Raw genomic sequence first — 16,902 nt, 5'->3', positions numbered from 1 at the left:
TGCGTGTGTGTGTGTGTGCCCGCGTGTGCACGCTCCGCGCCGGGGCTTTGTGCGAGCTGCGCGCAGCAGCGGTAGGAGGGGACAGAGCCGCTCCGCACCGCACCGGCAGCCCCGGCTCCGCAGGTGCCTCCCGACCGCCACCGGCACCGGCCCCGGCCCCGGCGGGACGGGCGCCCTACGATGAGCCCCGGGCCGGAGCCCCCCGCCCCGCTGCCCCTGGGGCCGTAGGGCCGAGCCCCATCCCCCCCCCCCCCCCCGCCCCAGTCCCCCCCCGACGATGCCCCGGCTCTGGGCGGCTCTGGGCGGCGTGCTCTGGGAGTACTGCGCTGCGCTCCTGCTCGGCGGCTTCTGGGGCCAGGGCTCGCAGGGGATGCCGCATGTCATCCGGATCGGTAAGGGGCGCCGGGGGGAGCTGGGGGGCTGCGGCCCGGCTGGGGGGAGCGGGGAGCGGGGATAGGAGCGGGGCGAGCCCCGGGATGGGACCCCCGGGATGGGGGGGGGGGGGGACGGGGAAGGGACGGGGGGGGACACGGGGACACGGGGGGAGGCGGGGGGCAGCCCCCCGGTGCCCGGAGCAGAGTGGGGTGGGCGGGGGGGGGGCGGCCCCTGGCAGGGGGCGAGGGGTGGAAGGCTGGGGAGGGAGCTGGGAATGGGGAGAGGAGGGCTGGGGGCTCCTGGAGAGGGGGTGCGGAGCTCCCGGAGACGGGGTGCTGTGCCCGGTGCGAGAATGGGGTGCTGCGCCCCCCGAGAAAGGGGTGCTGTGCTGCTGGACACGGGGATGCTGTGCTCCCAGGGAAAGGGGTGCTGTGCGCCTGGATGGGGGGATGCTGTGCCCATGGAGAAAGGAGTGCTGTGCTTTGGAGAAGGGGGTGCTGTGTCCCCGAGAAGAGGGTGCTGTGCCCTCAAGAAGGGGATACTGTGCCCCTGGAGAAGGGGGTGCTGTGCTTTGGAGAAGGGGATGCTGTGCCCCCGGAGAAAGGGGTGCTGTGTGCCTGGACAGGGGGATGCTGTGCCCTGGAGAAGAGGGTGCTGTGCCCCTGAGATGGGGATGTTGTGCCACAGAGAAGGGGGTGCTGTCCTCCTGGAGAAGGGGGTGCTGTGCCCCAGAGACGGGGGTGCTGTGCCCTGGAGAAGGGGGTGCCATGCCGCAGAGAAGGAGGGTGCTGTGCCCTCAGGAAGGGGGGCACTGTGCCCCGGAGAAGGGGCTGCTGTGCCAGTGCAAGGAGCGTGCTGTGCGGCTGTGCGAGAGGTGTTGAGGCTGCTGTAACAGGGGTGCTGAGCAGAGGTGCAGGGCCAGGAGCAGCCCCCGGCCATGGGGTCCCAGCGTGAGGTCCGTGCGCCCAGCACGAGGCTCGGGCAGCGCTGGGGGCCGAGTTGCGGAGCCCTGCAGCAGGAGGGTGCCAGCGGCTGCCTTTGCCGCAGCCGCTGCTGGGGGCCAGGCGTTTTTCATTAAATTGCTGAGGTTCTGGGAAAAATTTAATTTTTAATAATGTTACATAAAGTAATTGCACAGATAACAGCTCGGGAAAGAGTCTGCGATCTTTCTTTTCTCTAATTAAAGTAGATTCTTAAGTGTGTCACGTAAAGAAAGTCTGATTTCCAGCTCCAGCCCCTGCACCTCGCCAGCAGCGCGCGTTCCCGGGGATTTGCTGCCTGCCCAGAAACACCGAGGACGGCTTTACCTGCCTGCTCGGGGAGCAAATCCCAAGCCAGGGAAACAAGTGGAAAACAGAGAGATGTCTGAGTATGCTTGAGGGAAAAAACAGACCTGATTTATCCCGGTGCAACTACACGGCAGCCCAGGGAAAGGCAGGAAGAGAAAACAGAGCCTGCAGGGCAGCTGCTGGCTGGCGAGGTGCCGTCACCCCTAGGAGGGCTCCGAGGGGGCGCGTGGCCCAGAGCAGCTCACGGACGAGGGCCCGAGCCCCGCAGGGTGACCATCTGCTCCCCGCGGGCTTCTGTCCGGGGTGCTTTGCCCGCAGACGCGGTGCTGTGCGCGCTGCAGCACCACCGATCGCGGCCGGACCTGCCCGTGGGGACCCCGGGGCTGCCCAACTTCCCGCGGCGCCCAGCTGCTCGCTGTGCTTGGCCAGACGCGGGGGCTGGTGGAAGCATTTTGGGTGACAGACCCCCCCTCTGCTCCCCTAAAAGCCCCCGCTGCCACGGCCGGGGTGCCGCAGCAGCGCCGTGCAAGCAGGGGACGGAGGCGTCCCCGCGGTCCCCCCGCTCCGTCACCCACCCGGCGCTGCCGGCCCCACCGAGACCCCCGTGGCCGTGCTCCCAGGCAGCCGAGCCCCCGGGGGGCTTGGTGTCAGTGGGGTTTCTGTAGGGCAGGAGGGTGGGAGGAAGGAGAGCACCCATGGGGAAGGGGAGCGGGGCTGTGTCTGCTTTCGGTGTGGCCCCAGTGGGCCTGGCGCTGCAGGAGGGGGGCGCGGGGCTGCGGAGCAAGCGGGCGCTCGGAGGGGGACAGGGTGAAGTCAAGACTGGCGGTGCCAAGACCCCTGCGAGCACCACCATGGCTCGAGGGGGGCGTTGGGGGCCAGGAGGACCCCCGAGGCTCTGTTCAGCCTCCCTTGTCCTGCAGCCGGATGGTCTGGGCAGGGCTCAAGGCAGTCGCAGGGACGGACAGAGGAGCGCTCAGCGCTGACACTGCCGCCAGCCCTGCCCCGGGATCAGGCAGGTCCTGCAGCGCGGCCTCGCTTCGTCTCGGAGAAACGACGGCAAATTCAGCCCCTGAGGACGCCGTCCCTCGTCGAGAGGGAGAGCAGGGGACCTAAAAGTTGGGGGGAAGCTCTCGGTGGGGCTGCAGGGAGCTGTGTTCACCTGTGCCCTCAGCTACAGCTGGAATAATTCTGACCTCTCTCTCAGCTGGCAGGGAAATTGCAGCTTTGTCCCCCCCCCCCCCCAATAATTTGTGCAAAGCTGCCCTGGCTTTCAAGTAATTCGTTTAATTATTAGGTTATGCCAAGAAGCGGGAACAATTGCATGAGAATTGTTTTAAAACGGCAAATTAAAGCAGAGGGAAAACAGGTAACTTTTCAAAGCGCCCTTTTTCTCTGTGAAGCTGACTATTAAAATAAATACAGTGGCGTTTTTTTTCTGCAAGAGATAACTAAGAAAGGAAAGGAAAAGCCAAAAGCACCCTTTTTCTCAGAAGTAAAATATAAATATTTAATCTACACATCTAAACATGATCTACACGTACAAAGAAAACCTATGCCTCATTGCTGGATTTTTTTTTTTTTTTGGCTAATAAGTAGGAGTTTGCGTCTGAAGCTTGCTCAACAGCTGTTTAATTATTATGCAATCTGCTAAATATTTGAGAACGCCGGATCGGAACTCAGCACCTAGGTCTGCGGCATGCTCCCGGTGCTCGGTCTGGCGCTGTGTTATCCTAGTATAAAGACGGCTAAGTAAGGACAGGAGCGGGTTACTCTGCGTTTACACCGCCGTGTCTGGGAGCGTTACTCCGCGTTTACACCACTGGGAGCAGGCTGCGATCCTGCCTGTGAGATCTGCCGGCTTATACCTGTTACAAGCGCCGCACCGAGCGGCTGGGTATTTGCAATATCATCCCCTCGGTGAGCGCAAGGCGATTGCTCTACCCACGACATCCTGCTTATCTCGCCTCCCTCCTGCTCAGGAGGCGGCAGTGGGATCCCCCGCGGGACAGCCGGGGGCTCGGTGCCATTCTGCAGCCCCCAGTGTGGCGCTGGGGGAGGCCTGGGGTCGGCGTCACGCTCCCCGCCCGGAGGCCTGGCGTTGGATGGCGCCGCGATCCCAAGCGCCGAGCTCTGCTGAAGCGCCACCAGAAGCGACTCGGCGCTGTGACGGATGGCCCGCGAGCGAAATGCACGCGCGGATCAGACGCGTGCCAGCGGCGTGAGATGAATATGCGATTGTAAAACCAGACCGCGGGGGCAGCCCACCCCATCCCAGCACTCGTGTCTGTGATCTTTGGGGCTGTTTGCACTCGGGAGTTGATGCCCAGGCGGCGCAGCCCGGCTCTCGGCGCTTTCCTCCCTGCGGAGGCAGCAGCAGCGGTGGCCACACGCAGCCCCCAGCGGGTCCAGCTCTGTGGCCCCCCCAGCCCTGCATCCCCTCACCCTTCCTCTGCTGGAGAAGCTTGGCCTGGAAGAGATTTCATTTTGCTTTCTACTTTTTTAAAAGGAACCACCTGCACCTCTGGCTTTTTGCTTTTTTTTTTTTGTGTGGTTTTTTTTTTGTCGTTTTGTTTTGGTTGGTTTTTTTTTTTTCTCTTTTTCCCTAAGATCGTACTCCCGCTGATGTTTGTGACAATAATCGTACATCAAGAGGTTTTGAAATTCCCCCTCTTGCCTCGCTGAAGTCTCCATGCACGGGGCTGGGCTGCGGCCGAGCTCCACCCGAGCAGCCCCGCTCGGGGACGCGCCGGGTTTGGTTCTGGCTGTCTCCTTCGAAGCTGCGTTTGCCTAGGGAAGAGGTCAGGGCATCGATTGTTTGTGTGATTTGCAAGAAACGCAGAAAAGACAATCAAATTGGATTGGAGTCTGTGCGGAAAAAAAAAAAGCATTGATTATTTTGTAGAAATAGGCAGAAAACAAATTCTGCGGGTAGTAATCCTCCTCTGTGCAAGTGGCTTTTCTGAGGCTCATTTTGCCTGCCTGGAATTTTATTTTGCAATCACCTTCCCACACTCTGCAAATGAAGTTTCATGTAGAAAAAAAAAAAAAGACAAAGCCAGGCTTTTTCAGGCTGAAAAAGGCAGTGGCCAAAGGACTGGGGACCGCGGTGTCCCTGCAGTGGGGGAGCCAGGACCCCTAGGTGGGATCAGAATTTGGAGCACGAGGGGAATTTGGAGCACTTTGCCCAAAAGGGGGGCTAGGGCTGAGCTGCAGAGCATCAGGGCCCCTCCTGCCACTTGTGGGGTCAAGTGCTCAAGTGCTCACATGGTTTTCTTTGGGATTCTGCTTTCTGCATGTTCACTGCTGCAAGTGAAGTGCTTTTTTTTTTTTTTTTGCCTTTTTTTTTTTTTTTTGCCTCTCCTATTTTTACATCACTCGATTGCCTTTGTGACTTCTGCAAAATTTTGGTTTGTACTCCTGTGGCCGTACACCCACTGCTCCGGCACTTGGTGGTTGATGAAGTTATTTCAGGTCATGAGATGCTTTGTGTGTCAGATAACGTATTCGAGTAATTTCAGCAGGATATAAGGACGGCAGTGTAAATTGTTTGGTGGTAAATTAATTCTGAATACATTTGAATAACAATGTTACCTCTTTAATGCAGAATAGTCTAATTATTTGATCTTGGCATCCTCTTGAGAACTTCATGCAGGAAATTAAGATCAAACCGCACAACAAAAAAAAAAGAGCCCCTCATTCATCCTGGGGGAAGGAGTGCCGCCAAAATACACGGCGCTGCTTAGTGCTGGGCTGCCTCCTCAGCCACAGCGCCTGCTTTCTCCCGGCCACGTGCCCAAAACCCGCAGATTTCTGCAGAATTTCGGGGCTGGGGGTGTCTCGTGTGGGTGTGCAGGGAGCCACCTGGCTCCGTCCGTGCCGCCGGGAGCCCCGCATGCAGCCGGCTCCGCAGTGAAGCCGCGCGCTCGCCCCGCGCTGCCGCTTTCTGCCTCGTCACCAGCAGGTGCGAATCCACCGCTCGGCACTTCATTTCTCTGTTGCTTTTGCCGACGAGGCCAAATGGAGGCTGGTACCTCGGGAAGATTTTTCGGTGAAGCCTTCACGATGCGGTCCTGCAGAGGATGATACGAAAGGTATCGGAGCAAAGCTTGTCTCGCCCTGGGAAGCGAAGCGCTCCTCGGGCACGGGTCGGCAGCCTCGCCAACTTCGCAATCCCAATGAAATGCGGCTCTTCCCTCTCCCGGCGCCGGGCCCCGCAGCAGCAGAGGGCACTGTTCCTCGCCGCTCCTGCGGCTGCAGGTGGGAGGCAGCCGCCTCGCTGGCCACCCTCCTGCCAGCTCCTGGGCGCTGCTCGCCGGTGCCAGCAGCCAGCAGCAGCTCCGTGGAGCGGCTCTGCCAGAGGAGCCGCTTCTCCGGGGCGTCTCGGGGAGACACAACGCCAAGGAAAGCCCGACGCCGCGTGGTCTGTCTGTAGCGAGCGTTAAGCCTCCTAATCCGGTGTATTGCATTTCTCCGCCCGTTACGCCGTGCAATCTTCTTTCCCTCTTTCTGGCTGGAGGTTTAATGGGATGCTGTCTAGACTCCTTTTTTTTTTTTTTTTTTCCCCCTTTGCGTAGTTGGAAACCAGAGTGGTTGAAGTCTCCGGGCAAGGCAGAAAACAAGCAGAAAGCATCAGAACTCGATGGGCAAGGGGGGAGAGGGGCAAGTGATGGAGAGGAGCTGGGGGCTGAAGGCAAGGCTAAAAGCTCTGCTACCGGTGATGTTGCCAGCCAGAATACACGTGAAACGAGCAGTGCCGGCTGGCACAGAGCCGTGAGAATTTCAGCTGCTGCCGCTCTGCAGAGGCTGCTGTTAGCGGGGGCTGCACGGGCGGCCGCGACAATCCGCTGCTGAACACCACGAGCTTGGGGGCCCAACTCGGGGCTGTATTTTCAGGCAGGGATTGTTTTTTCAGCCAGGGATGGTCTCATTTCAGATGGATGTAGAGCGGATCCAAGCATGACGGGGCTGCACGTGCTACCCATGTTCATTAACAGTTAAACCAGAGATAATGTGCTGGTATTTAGTGCTCCTAATAAAGCCCCAAATAGATTCAGGTCGTCGCTGCGAGAAGGAGCCACCTTGCCCGTGGCTCCTTGAAGCACAGCCTGGCCTTCTTGCTCCAGCCACACCACGATTAACACCAAAATGAAGAGTATTTGCACCTTGGATTAGGTGTAGTCGGTGCAGCTACCACGTCAGCAAAGCACCCCCAGTTAAAAGTCTTTAGGCATAGATATAAACCCACTAATTTCAAGGGAATAAAGCAAACATCCCAAATTACAGAAATGCCCAGGTGAATTCTTGAATTTGGGATGAGCACCTTGCTCCTGGCTGGAAACTGGGCACCAGGGAGCCCCGTAAGGGGCCCGCAGAGCGCCAGGTACTCCAGTAGTGAGCCCACACCAAGGCTTTTGAGGCTGATTGTTGAAATTAGCCTTCCCCGTCCTCGACATCTGCAAACAGCAGCTTCAGGAGCATTCATTAGTGTCGCTGCGGCGGTTCGGGTTATCAGGGTGGTTCGTAATGTCCAATAAGGAGCGGGAAGAGGCCATAGACTGCTCTCACCTCGGCCACAGGGTCCTCATTAGCCGGTAATGACATTTGATTGCTGCAGCACGTCCTTTGTGCAAATCAGGGCCTTAGAGGTGAACAGGCCAGCTCTTTGAACTCACCAGTGCCCAGGTGAGTAGGAACAGAAGCCGTCCTTAAAATAACAAAGCCAGTACTGCAAAATCCAAATTTGCTTGAAGACGTGGAAATGTGCGGCGCGAGAACCAGCGCAAGCTGTGGGCGGCTTTTCCCCCACTTTAATGACTAGATGGCTGTCATCTCTTACTTATCTCCGGGATGAAACAGTAAATAAAATCTGGTATAACCCACAAATTTAGCTGAGTTATGACTGTCTATTGGGACTGAAGTGTTAGACTTGGTGGTTAGTTTTGCAGTGAATTCAAAGCACTCAGAGTAAGTCACAGCAGTAATTTTGCGTTCCACCCCCTGCTAGATGCCGGGCTGCCTGGGTGCAGCCTTAGGTAATTTTCCCTGGCTGCAGCAGAAGTTGCATGCTGAAACAGGGCCCGTTTCGTTACGAACAGAGCAAATGGCTACAGCACGTGCTTAGCCCGGGACCCCAGAGCAGATTTTCAGATTTTCGGGCTGTGCTGCCCGCCTGGGTCCTGCCGGGGGCTGTGCTGGGGGGAGCACACCTTGCAGGCATCCATCCAAAATGGTGTGTCCTGGTGCTGGGGGCTGGAGAAACAGAGGGCTGTTCTCAGAGCCATATAAATAAAGGTTTTCTGCAAACTGAGCAGGTGCTGCTCGGTCTGATTGTCTCTGATTCACATCCTGCTAGAGGTGAATTATTAATCTCATATATTCTGCAAAAAGACGGCTGGTATCTATCTTCTAGTAAAAACCTGAGCAGATCGAGACCACTTCCTAATGGTTTCGGTAACTGTTTGCTTTCTTACATCCATTTAAAGAGTTCTGACAGCGTAGCAGGACTGCTGCTGGTTGGCTGACAACCTGACCACAGCACGGGCAGTGAGAGGTTCTGGGTCCTCCATGGTGGAATGAAGGAAAAGCTCTCCCTGAGGAGCACAGCCTCAGCTGCCACCTCGGCGCCTTCCCTGCCTTCCACGTGGCAGCGTGGCCAGCACAATGACTTGGGCACAAATGGAGTTTCCAGGAGTATTTGGTGTTTCAGCCGTCCGGGGCGGTGTCAGACCCCCTGCAGGACATCCTGCAATGGTTTCCATCACCACCAACACTGCTGCTTTCTGTGCTGACAATCACAGGCACGTCAAGGCACCAGGATATGATCTAGAGATTTTTAGAAATACCTGAGCTCTGCAAGATCCTAGTCCTGACCTGCAGAAATATCTGTATTCTCTCCTCCAGATTCCTGTTACAGGAAGTTTATCACAGACTGTTTCAAGTGCTTTTCCCTAGGGGAAGCATCCAGCCACCAGGCATTTCCTTTCTAAAGCACGGCTGTTATCTGAGCTTTTGCTGTTGTTTATTAATACTGCTGTAAGGCATTCCAACGACATGCTTTGCCTCAGTTTTTTAGAAGCCTCTCACTTCACCTGTTTCCTGCTTCTTCCCTTCGGAAGCAGATGTAAGCTCACCATGGAGAAAAAAACATTAGAATATCAGCCAGAAACAGACCCCAAAAACCTACTGGCCAGATCCCTAGAGTGACAAAGAGGCCGGTGGTTTTTCTGAGCCACTTTTCATTTTGATTTCCCTTTATCCTCCCTTTCTGCTCCAATTCTTGTGATGCTCCTGCTTCCTCTGCCCATCCCCTCGCTGCACCTGACCCTCCAGCCGTGCATCGGTGCCGTGCATCGCGCTGCAGCGCCAAGCCCAGCTCGGGGCAGGTGCAGACACGCTCGTCTTCACCAGGCTTTGAACCCGGGCCTCTCTGCAGCCTTGAATCTAGTGCTGTGTTTTGGGGCACTTTCTTCCCTTGCAGTGATCCTTTCTGGCTCCCCAGCCTGGCAGCAGGGCAGTTTGGGGTGCCCAGGGCAGCCCGCAGCACTCCCACCTTGTCCTGCTCCACTCTCAGCACGTTGCTGCCCAAGGGAAGGGCTCGGAGCAGTCCCACAGCCCCGCACCGATGGCAGCTGCAGGTGTGGGCACTTCCCAGAGACCCTGGGCAGGAGAAGTGGGAACAGAGCAGGCGGGAACGCGAGGTGCTCCTCCTTCACTGGATATGCAATAAAAGGCACGCATGGTTAACCTTACAAGTGTAGGCTGCTTCTTTGCCCGCACGAGACAGGTTTATAATATTTTCCCTTCCTTTTTTAACACTGGGTCCTTCGTGCAGCTTGTGATTTATTGATTTAATCCATTTCCTTATTGATCACAGAATCAGAAAATCAGAGCGTGGGTTGGGTTGGAAGGGACCTCAAAGCCCACCCAGTCCCAGCCCCTGCCATGGGCAGGGTCCTCTCCCACCAGCCCAGGCTGCCCCAAGCCCCGTCGCTGGCCCTGAAAACCTCCAGGGATAGGGCGCAACGCATTGAAGTGCCCCATCAGTGCCAGATAATCGATCCAGTTGTGATTTTAAGTGTGCAAGAGTACATGTATGCATACTTGTGTATATATTTTCACCCTGCACCACACCGTATCCTTGTCAGAGCAAATACAGCCTGCCTCGCTGTGTTCCTTTTCCAGTGGCTTTTGTTTATGGTGTGTAAAAAAAAAATCACGACGTTCCATTACACCTTGTAAGTTTTACGGTACTTGAGAGGTTTATGCTGTATGAATGTAAAGGGCAATGCAATAATGCAAAGGGCAGTGAGACATTTTTAAGCACAGACGGATACACAAGGGGCTGCAGAGATAAATCTGGGTGGATAATCATCCCAAAGTGTCTCTCCTGTTTATGGGATAAAAAGACATTCACTGCAAGTCATGCTCCAGGTCACTTCTGCCCTGGTTTCTGGCTCTGCTTTGCGTTATAGGCTGGCTAAATTGTTCTTAATCGTGATCTCTGCCCTGGCGTGCAGCCCGGTCTCTGCTGTGTCCTGCGCCCAGCGCTCACCCCGGGGTGATGCTGCAGCTCCGCATCATGATGTGGCACATTGGTCTTGTCCAGTTCAAGGACTTGTGCACAAGGATTGCTTTGTTTGTTGTCCTCTGTGAATTAGGAAAGGGCTCATCTAGACAATTAATGATGGGAGGAAGCAAAAGGAGTCAAAATTACTACGACTGATGCTCACGGATAGCTCAGATGAGATCAAGAGCCAGGGTTCAAAGTCTCCTCGCAGGCTGGGTGTTTGCTGCTCCGTTTGACATGGGAGGAAAAGTCCTCGTGAGCACAGGTCGTGAGTTTTGGCAAAGCAGTGGTCATACTAAAACACATCAGCTTCACAGCGTCTTGCTGCTCGCAGAATTTTTAAATAGTCCATGAACCCTGCTCCAATTTGAATGCTCAGAATGAGGCACTCGTAAGTAGAATACGAGACAAAATGTCATTACTTTTGGAGGTCACGTTGAGTGGTACACACAGGTCACTGTTCCAAGTGCTTCATGCAAAATCTCATTTGTTTTGTGAGCTCACGACAGCAGAAACCCCGATTTTTATGCTATCTCCATGTGCTCAGTACTGTCTATTGTGGGAAAAGATTTTCCCTTCATTACATTCAGTTCTACCAGCCTGGCACAGAGACAGGATTTTCCTGGCCGCAGCCATCTCACCACAAGTTGGGAACTGAACTGCAGCCTGGAAGTCCCGAGGTGAGGAGCTCCCGAAGCGGCAGGTGCAGGCTGGCTCCTGGGTCCCGAACCCTGCCGATGGCAGGGGGATGGCATTGTTTCAAACACCTCTGCAGCCTGGATGCCATCCCTTCTTTTTCCTCCTGCAGTAATGCCATTACAATTCGAAGCTGTAAAAGGGAGGCTCTTAGTTTAAATTTCTGGTCTGTAAATTCTTTAAAATCTGTTTTTCCCTTATAGGGAACAAAAACCATTTTCATCCTCATTTTATGCACTTTTCTTCTTACAAATTTTTATTTCTGCATGATCAGATTTTGTCGTCTTTACTCTGAAGAAATTCAAAGTGAGCACTTGGACGTTTAGCTTCAGGGTGCTATCTAGGTCTGGCTCCTAACATTTGAATGGAAATTGTCTCTTACGTTTCTTTTCCTGTTCACCTCCAATATTGGGAAAGCGTTGTCCAGAAAGCGTGTTGCATGGTGTTAGATGAAGCTGGTAACATTTTTTAAAATGCAGAGCTTGTCTTTGCGCAGGAATCAACTTCAATTAAGATTTGAGTTATAAATAAAAACGTTGAATAAGAACAGCTCTCTGCTCTTCCAGCAGCTACCTTCAGCCCCAGTGATGTGTTTCAGTAGACAAGGCTGGGTTTGTACACACGCCCATCTGGCTGTAGACTGCTCAGTAAGGCAGCAGTTATATCCTTATATCCACTTCTCCTTCATTTTCTTCTACATTAATGCAGTGGCGGTGATTTGAGGAAAGACGTGGCACATTTCCATTTCTGCAGTATAACTTTAGATCTTAAGTGTGGCAATCTGAGGGGTTGGCTCCATCTCCTCCAATTAGGCAGAGAGCAATGGCATACTAAAATCTGAAACCAAGCCTGATTCGCATACCATCGTCTTCATATTATGGATTCCCATTTAATTTTCATACTTTTTGGAGGCAATTCCAACCTGACTAGCTTCTCCCCTCATCCCTTCTCATCTCCCCGCCCGCTGCTGGGCCACAAGGAAGCCAACGACATTCATTTGGGACTTGGCAGAGGGGATTTGTTGCTCAGCCCCACACAATTAACCCCTGCTTCCCTCCCACCAAAACGCCCCTTCAGTTTGGATGTCCAACTCCAGCCCTCACCCTCTGGCCTCAAAAGCGGAGGGAAGAAATTCATACAGTTGAAATCCTGGACAAGATGTGCTTTCTCCTATTTTAGGACAAAATAAATAAAAATTTGCCTTCACAGGCTTCCTTAGCACTGGTTGGGAATTTTGCTTATTGCCAATGGCTGGAAAGAAAGCGCCCACTGTTCCCTGGGTTCCTATAGATCCCAAGGGGTTGGGTCCCGCTGGTCCGGGGCAAGCTGCTGCCTTCAGCCCCAAGCTCTGGCTCCATCTCTGCAGGGGAATTTCTCCCCCAGCCCCATGAACACATGGCCCTGGAATCGGATCTGTGCTTTAGGGTTAGGGTTAGGGTTAGGGTTAGGGTTAGGGTTAGGGTTAGGGTTACGGTTACGGTTACGGTTAGGGTTAGGATTGGAACTGGGTTAGGGTTGGGTTAGGGCTAGGGTTAGGGTTAGGGTTAGTGTTAGGGTTAGGGTTAGGGTTAGGATTGGAATTGGGTTATGGTTGGGTTAGGGCTAGGGCTAGGGCTAGGGCTAGGGTTAGGGTTAGGGTTAGGGTTAGGGTTAGGGTTAGGGTTAGGCTTGGAGTTGGTTAGGGTTGGGTTAGGGCTAGGGCTGGGCTAGGGTTAGGGTCAAACCGCATTACTGAGGTCACTCTATGTAGTTACAGTCCTCCATGTACTCTGCGAGTGTTTGTGGGAAAACCTATTTTGGTGTGAATTATGGAAGTTTATGCCGTCAGAATTGTAATTCGTAAATCGTTATGACAGCTGCCTTTTGAAAGAAAGCACAGAGAAACCTGTGTAATGAAACTTGCTATCAAGGGAGCGGACTTGTGGGTCCTGGATAGAATTCTTGTCCAAGGGTTGTTTATGATCACTACAAAACAAAATGTGTTTTTACGTTGTTATTGCTAGGAAATTACCTGTAACCCCACTAGGGAACTAATAATTTTTCCTTTGAGGCCATACTACTTCCAGTTGATTTTTTTTTTCTATATACATTTTTCTGACCAATTAAGCCATCACTTTTGATTTATAATAACAATAATTATTTCTAAGTGGTCAGAATGCTGAAGGGTTAACCACCCTTTGATTTCAGCTGGCAAAACCTAGGTGCTGACAGTGATGGATGTCAAGGGGGGAACGGCTGATGGCGTACGTGCCGTTTTTTCTCTGGTTTGCTTTAGTGGTGCTAACAGCCTCTAATGGGGAGCACGGATTATTTATGTTCTTCAGCACTTCCTCATTAATCTCACAGTGTACTTGGTTTGGAGATTCCTGATTTCTTGGTTTCTTAGTTAGCATTACACACTCAACAATGCCGAGCGGTGGAAATGACTTCGGGAAGTGCAATCCATTTGGATTCCCATTTGGAATGATGCTAGAACGGCCTTTGGAATCGTGTCATCAAAGCCTCACCTGAGAGCAATAACTGTGGGGATAATTAACCATGAGAAGCTAGCAAGGATGCTCGACCGATGCCCAGGCTGGCAACACGGTGGTGACCTCCCCGAAATACCTCTGCATGGCACGGAGGCGATCTGTAAGGAATACTACGGGAATTATGGCTGGAGCAGAGCAGGACGGAGCTCCAGCAGCTCTTGCCCCATTTCCCTGTCCAGAACATGCTGGGGATTTTCCTGTGGCCGCTGCCCCAGGGGCAGAAGCCCGTGCCCACGCCGCAAGCATCTCCTCCAAGGAGCCAGGACGGACCCGCACGCAACCTGTTCCTTCTCTGGGAGTGCTGGTAGTTGGCTGTAATAACCCTGCCTGCAAAAAGCAGCAGGAAGCTCAAGATCAACCTGAATATGAAGGTTAAGCGAGTCCTAAATTATTCATTGCCATGGTTACCGGGATGATTACACCTGTTGTTTCCGACGTGCTACCTTGCAAGGTCCCCCCAGCGCAAGGTGGTGGCACGGGACCACAGCCCCTGCACCTCCTGTGCTGCCCACAGCCCCCAGACCTGCGCGCACACTGCCATGGCCACAAGGTGCTGCCCATGGCAGGGACAAATCCAGCCTGTGACTAATTGCATCTCTGATGGCAACACAGCGATTTGTTAGAGCTGCATTTCCTTTACAGCCTTTCAAAGCCTTATTTTTAGAAAAGTATTTTTTGATCTTTCGCTAGCTCTCGTTGTGCACTGTACCAGGCTCCCCGCATGGCTTTGAACAAATGACTTTGCTCTTCTGGGCTTCAATTCCGTGCTTGCAGAAGAGGGCTAAGCCCACTCCTTGCTCCTCTGGGCTGTTGGAATTGGGGGGGTTTAAGGCCTGTGACGTGTGTGTGCAAATAGCTGAGGCTTTGGGGTCTCGGAGGCAGAGCAAGTAGACGGGAGCAGGCACAACCCTATTAAAGTGGTGAAATAAGGAGATTACAACCCGGAACTCTCTCACTTGAGTCATTTTGGGAAAAGTAAAAAATAAACATGTATCCTAAATACGCTTTACTGCTTATTTAATGTAGATTTTAAAAGTTGTTTATTGAAATTTAACAACTGTTTACTCAATGTAGGACTGTAAAGCCTGAAAAATGTAGTCTTAATAATCCCTTGGTATTTAACTAATGTACAATAGCGTGTGCTATTACATCCCAATTAACTCCCTATTTGAGACACTTCATTAAAAAGGAGGCCGGCTTTAAAGAAAAGCTAAAAAATCATTAAAACATCATCGGCTCCCCATCACTTGGCTCCCCCCCAAGATGCTGGGTTCTCCCTGCCAGTGCCACACGCGTCCTGCAGCAGAGCGCGGGGCTGAGCGGTGCTGGGGCAGCCCGGTGGGGGCTGTCCTTGGGCACAGCGAGGAGACCTGCCTCTGTAGGGCTGGGGTGGAGGCTGGCAGCCAAGGTGGTGGCCTCGTGTTGCCCTCGGGCCCTGGAGGCAGCCCCCTGCCCTGTAAAGGATGGCTTTGACCCCATGGAGCAGCAGAGCAGAGGTGTGGGCAGAAGGAGGTCGCAGCGCTGGTATTTTACGCTTTCTGGATGCCAGAGCTCTGCAGGGACTGGAATAATCCTGCTGGGGTCTGCTAAGGTTAAGAACGCCCCGCAGAAACAGCAACAGCAGCTTTGGCTTTATCACTGTCATGGGCCACAGCACGGGGCCACCCCCTGCAGGACGCAGCCACCAGCCTCGTGGCCCCTTTTCTGTGCCAGAAGCGCTGCTGCAGAGGAGCAATCTTGGAAGCTGCACCAAGGCCAAAATACGGCGCGGTATTTATGGGAACCTTGGAAATTCTGCACTGCTGCTACCCCCATTGGGTGCCCGAATGGTGCTCTGGCCTGACCTGCCCTGCAGTTGGTAAAAATCAAGCTGGCAAATACATCCCCATGTCCTTATCCTGCCCTGTGCCAGGCTTCCCCAGGCAGCCTGCGTTAGCCAGAGCCCTCGGGACATTTCCATCTGCAGACAGCTGCTTGCCATCCAGCCAAGAGGCTTCTCCTGCCTCTCTGGCAGAAAAAATCCAGCCCCCCTCTAATTCCAGCGTGTTTGAAATGAGAAGTGACAATAGCTTTGTGCTAGCTCCCCAGCATGATGCGATGTTCATTTGTCTAAGTGCATTTTTTGGTTTTAATTATCAGCCTGAGATTCACAACTGAGGAGTACGGGGGCCCCACAAGGCATGCCTGACTGCTTCAAGGATGAAGTTTGTTTGCTCATTCAAGTGCTTAAATAGGGCTCTTAATTGTGTGGCTGATACTACAGCACAACGCAAAAAAGGGGAAGGATGGGGGAGTGCGATCCAGGAGCCCCAGGTGCAAGTCCCAGCCCTGACGGAGACCCTGGGTAGACCCGCAGCAGACCCGCACGCTGCACCCACCCCGAGCACCGCAGGCAACGTCCTGGTCCCAGCTCAGTGCTGCTCGACCAGAGGTTTACAACCACGGTGTCACTTCTAGAGAGAACCCACGTCCCCGTTTCCTCCTGGAGGCAGACACAATAAGAGATGGGTCTGCCATGTAGCAGCTCATTGGATTTTGCAGGGGATTTCGAGGCCAGCCCCAGTTTACGAGCAGCCCACTGACACAGCACATACAAACCCTCATAAAAACCCTGCTTTCCCCCATCCAGCCCACAGCTGTATTTCATTCGTGGTCCAAATCTAATAAGAGATAGCAGAGATTTCGGCACGGGAACCTCTGCTCCCCCTCCAGCGCCGGCAGCGAGGCTCCGGGGATGCCAGAGGGAAAGCCAGAGACACCCTGCCCTTCCCTTCTCTGGGACACTTGGGTCCGGAGGGAAAAGCAGCTTCAAAGCGAACGGGAATGCAAACATCCACTCCTTTTGGGTGTTGTTGTTGTTCCAACCCCTTTAAAATACTGTTTGGATTTCGTGTATTGCTAATTACATACACTGGTGTTCTGCGGTATTTAATGCCAGCCAGTGATGGATGCTCTGTAATCTTACATAAGAGAGAGCACATTTGTTTTCTAAGGCTAACTGCACACAATCTGTTATTGTATAATGCTGAATACTTCAAGGGTTGGTGCCTTTCAGCGTGGAGCATAAAAGCCAGGCCCCCCTGACAATAACCTTCATTAATCAGGCCTCCCTAGTTCGTGAGCGCCAGCGACCACGACGTCTCCTTTGTATGGCAAAGCTTGCTAGGATCCCACTTTGAAAAACCTCCCCCCGATCTTCCATTCTTTTATTTTTCTTCATTTGCTTTAGATGGGAAAACATCCTCCCGGTCCCTCCGCCACCATTTCAGTTGTGTCCCGGACGTGCAGAATTGCTTCTGCTTTTTGACGACCAGGCAGCTTAAGGGGGGGAGGGCAAAGCAGCTGCAACTTGCTGAGAGGAGCGAACTTCACTTAAAGCGGATTCAGCTTCTTTTGTTTTTCACAAGAGCTGTGGAGTGTTCCAGAGCTTTAAAAAATACGGCCA

General features: G+C 53.7%; 1 protein-coding gene across 1 annotated transcript in view; it reads left to right on the top strand.

Annotated features, from left to right (window-relative positions):
* The first annotated feature begins 277 nt into the window (after positions 1-277).
* The window catches only part of GRIK3 (glutamate ionotropic receptor kainate type subunit 3), a 106,770-nt gene continuing 90,145 nt past the window's right edge, over positions 278-16,902 (top strand). Inside the window, exon 1 of the mRNA XM_035562192.1 lies at positions 278-392. Within this exon, the coding sequence (XP_035418085.1) occupies positions 278-392 (115 nt within the window). The remainder of the gene's footprint in view (positions 393-16,902) is intronic.

Source organism: Cygnus atratus, chromosome 23, assembly GCF_013377495.2.
Source record: "Cygnus atratus isolate AKBS03 ecotype Queensland, Australia chromosome 23, CAtr_DNAZoo_HiC_assembly, whole genome shotgun sequence".
In the NCBI taxonomy this organism is placed as follows: Eukaryota; Metazoa; Chordata; class Aves; order Anseriformes; family Anatidae; genus Cygnus; species Cygnus atratus.
Note: the sequence above shows the minus strand (reverse complement) of the source record. Positions and strands in the feature narration are given on the sequence as shown.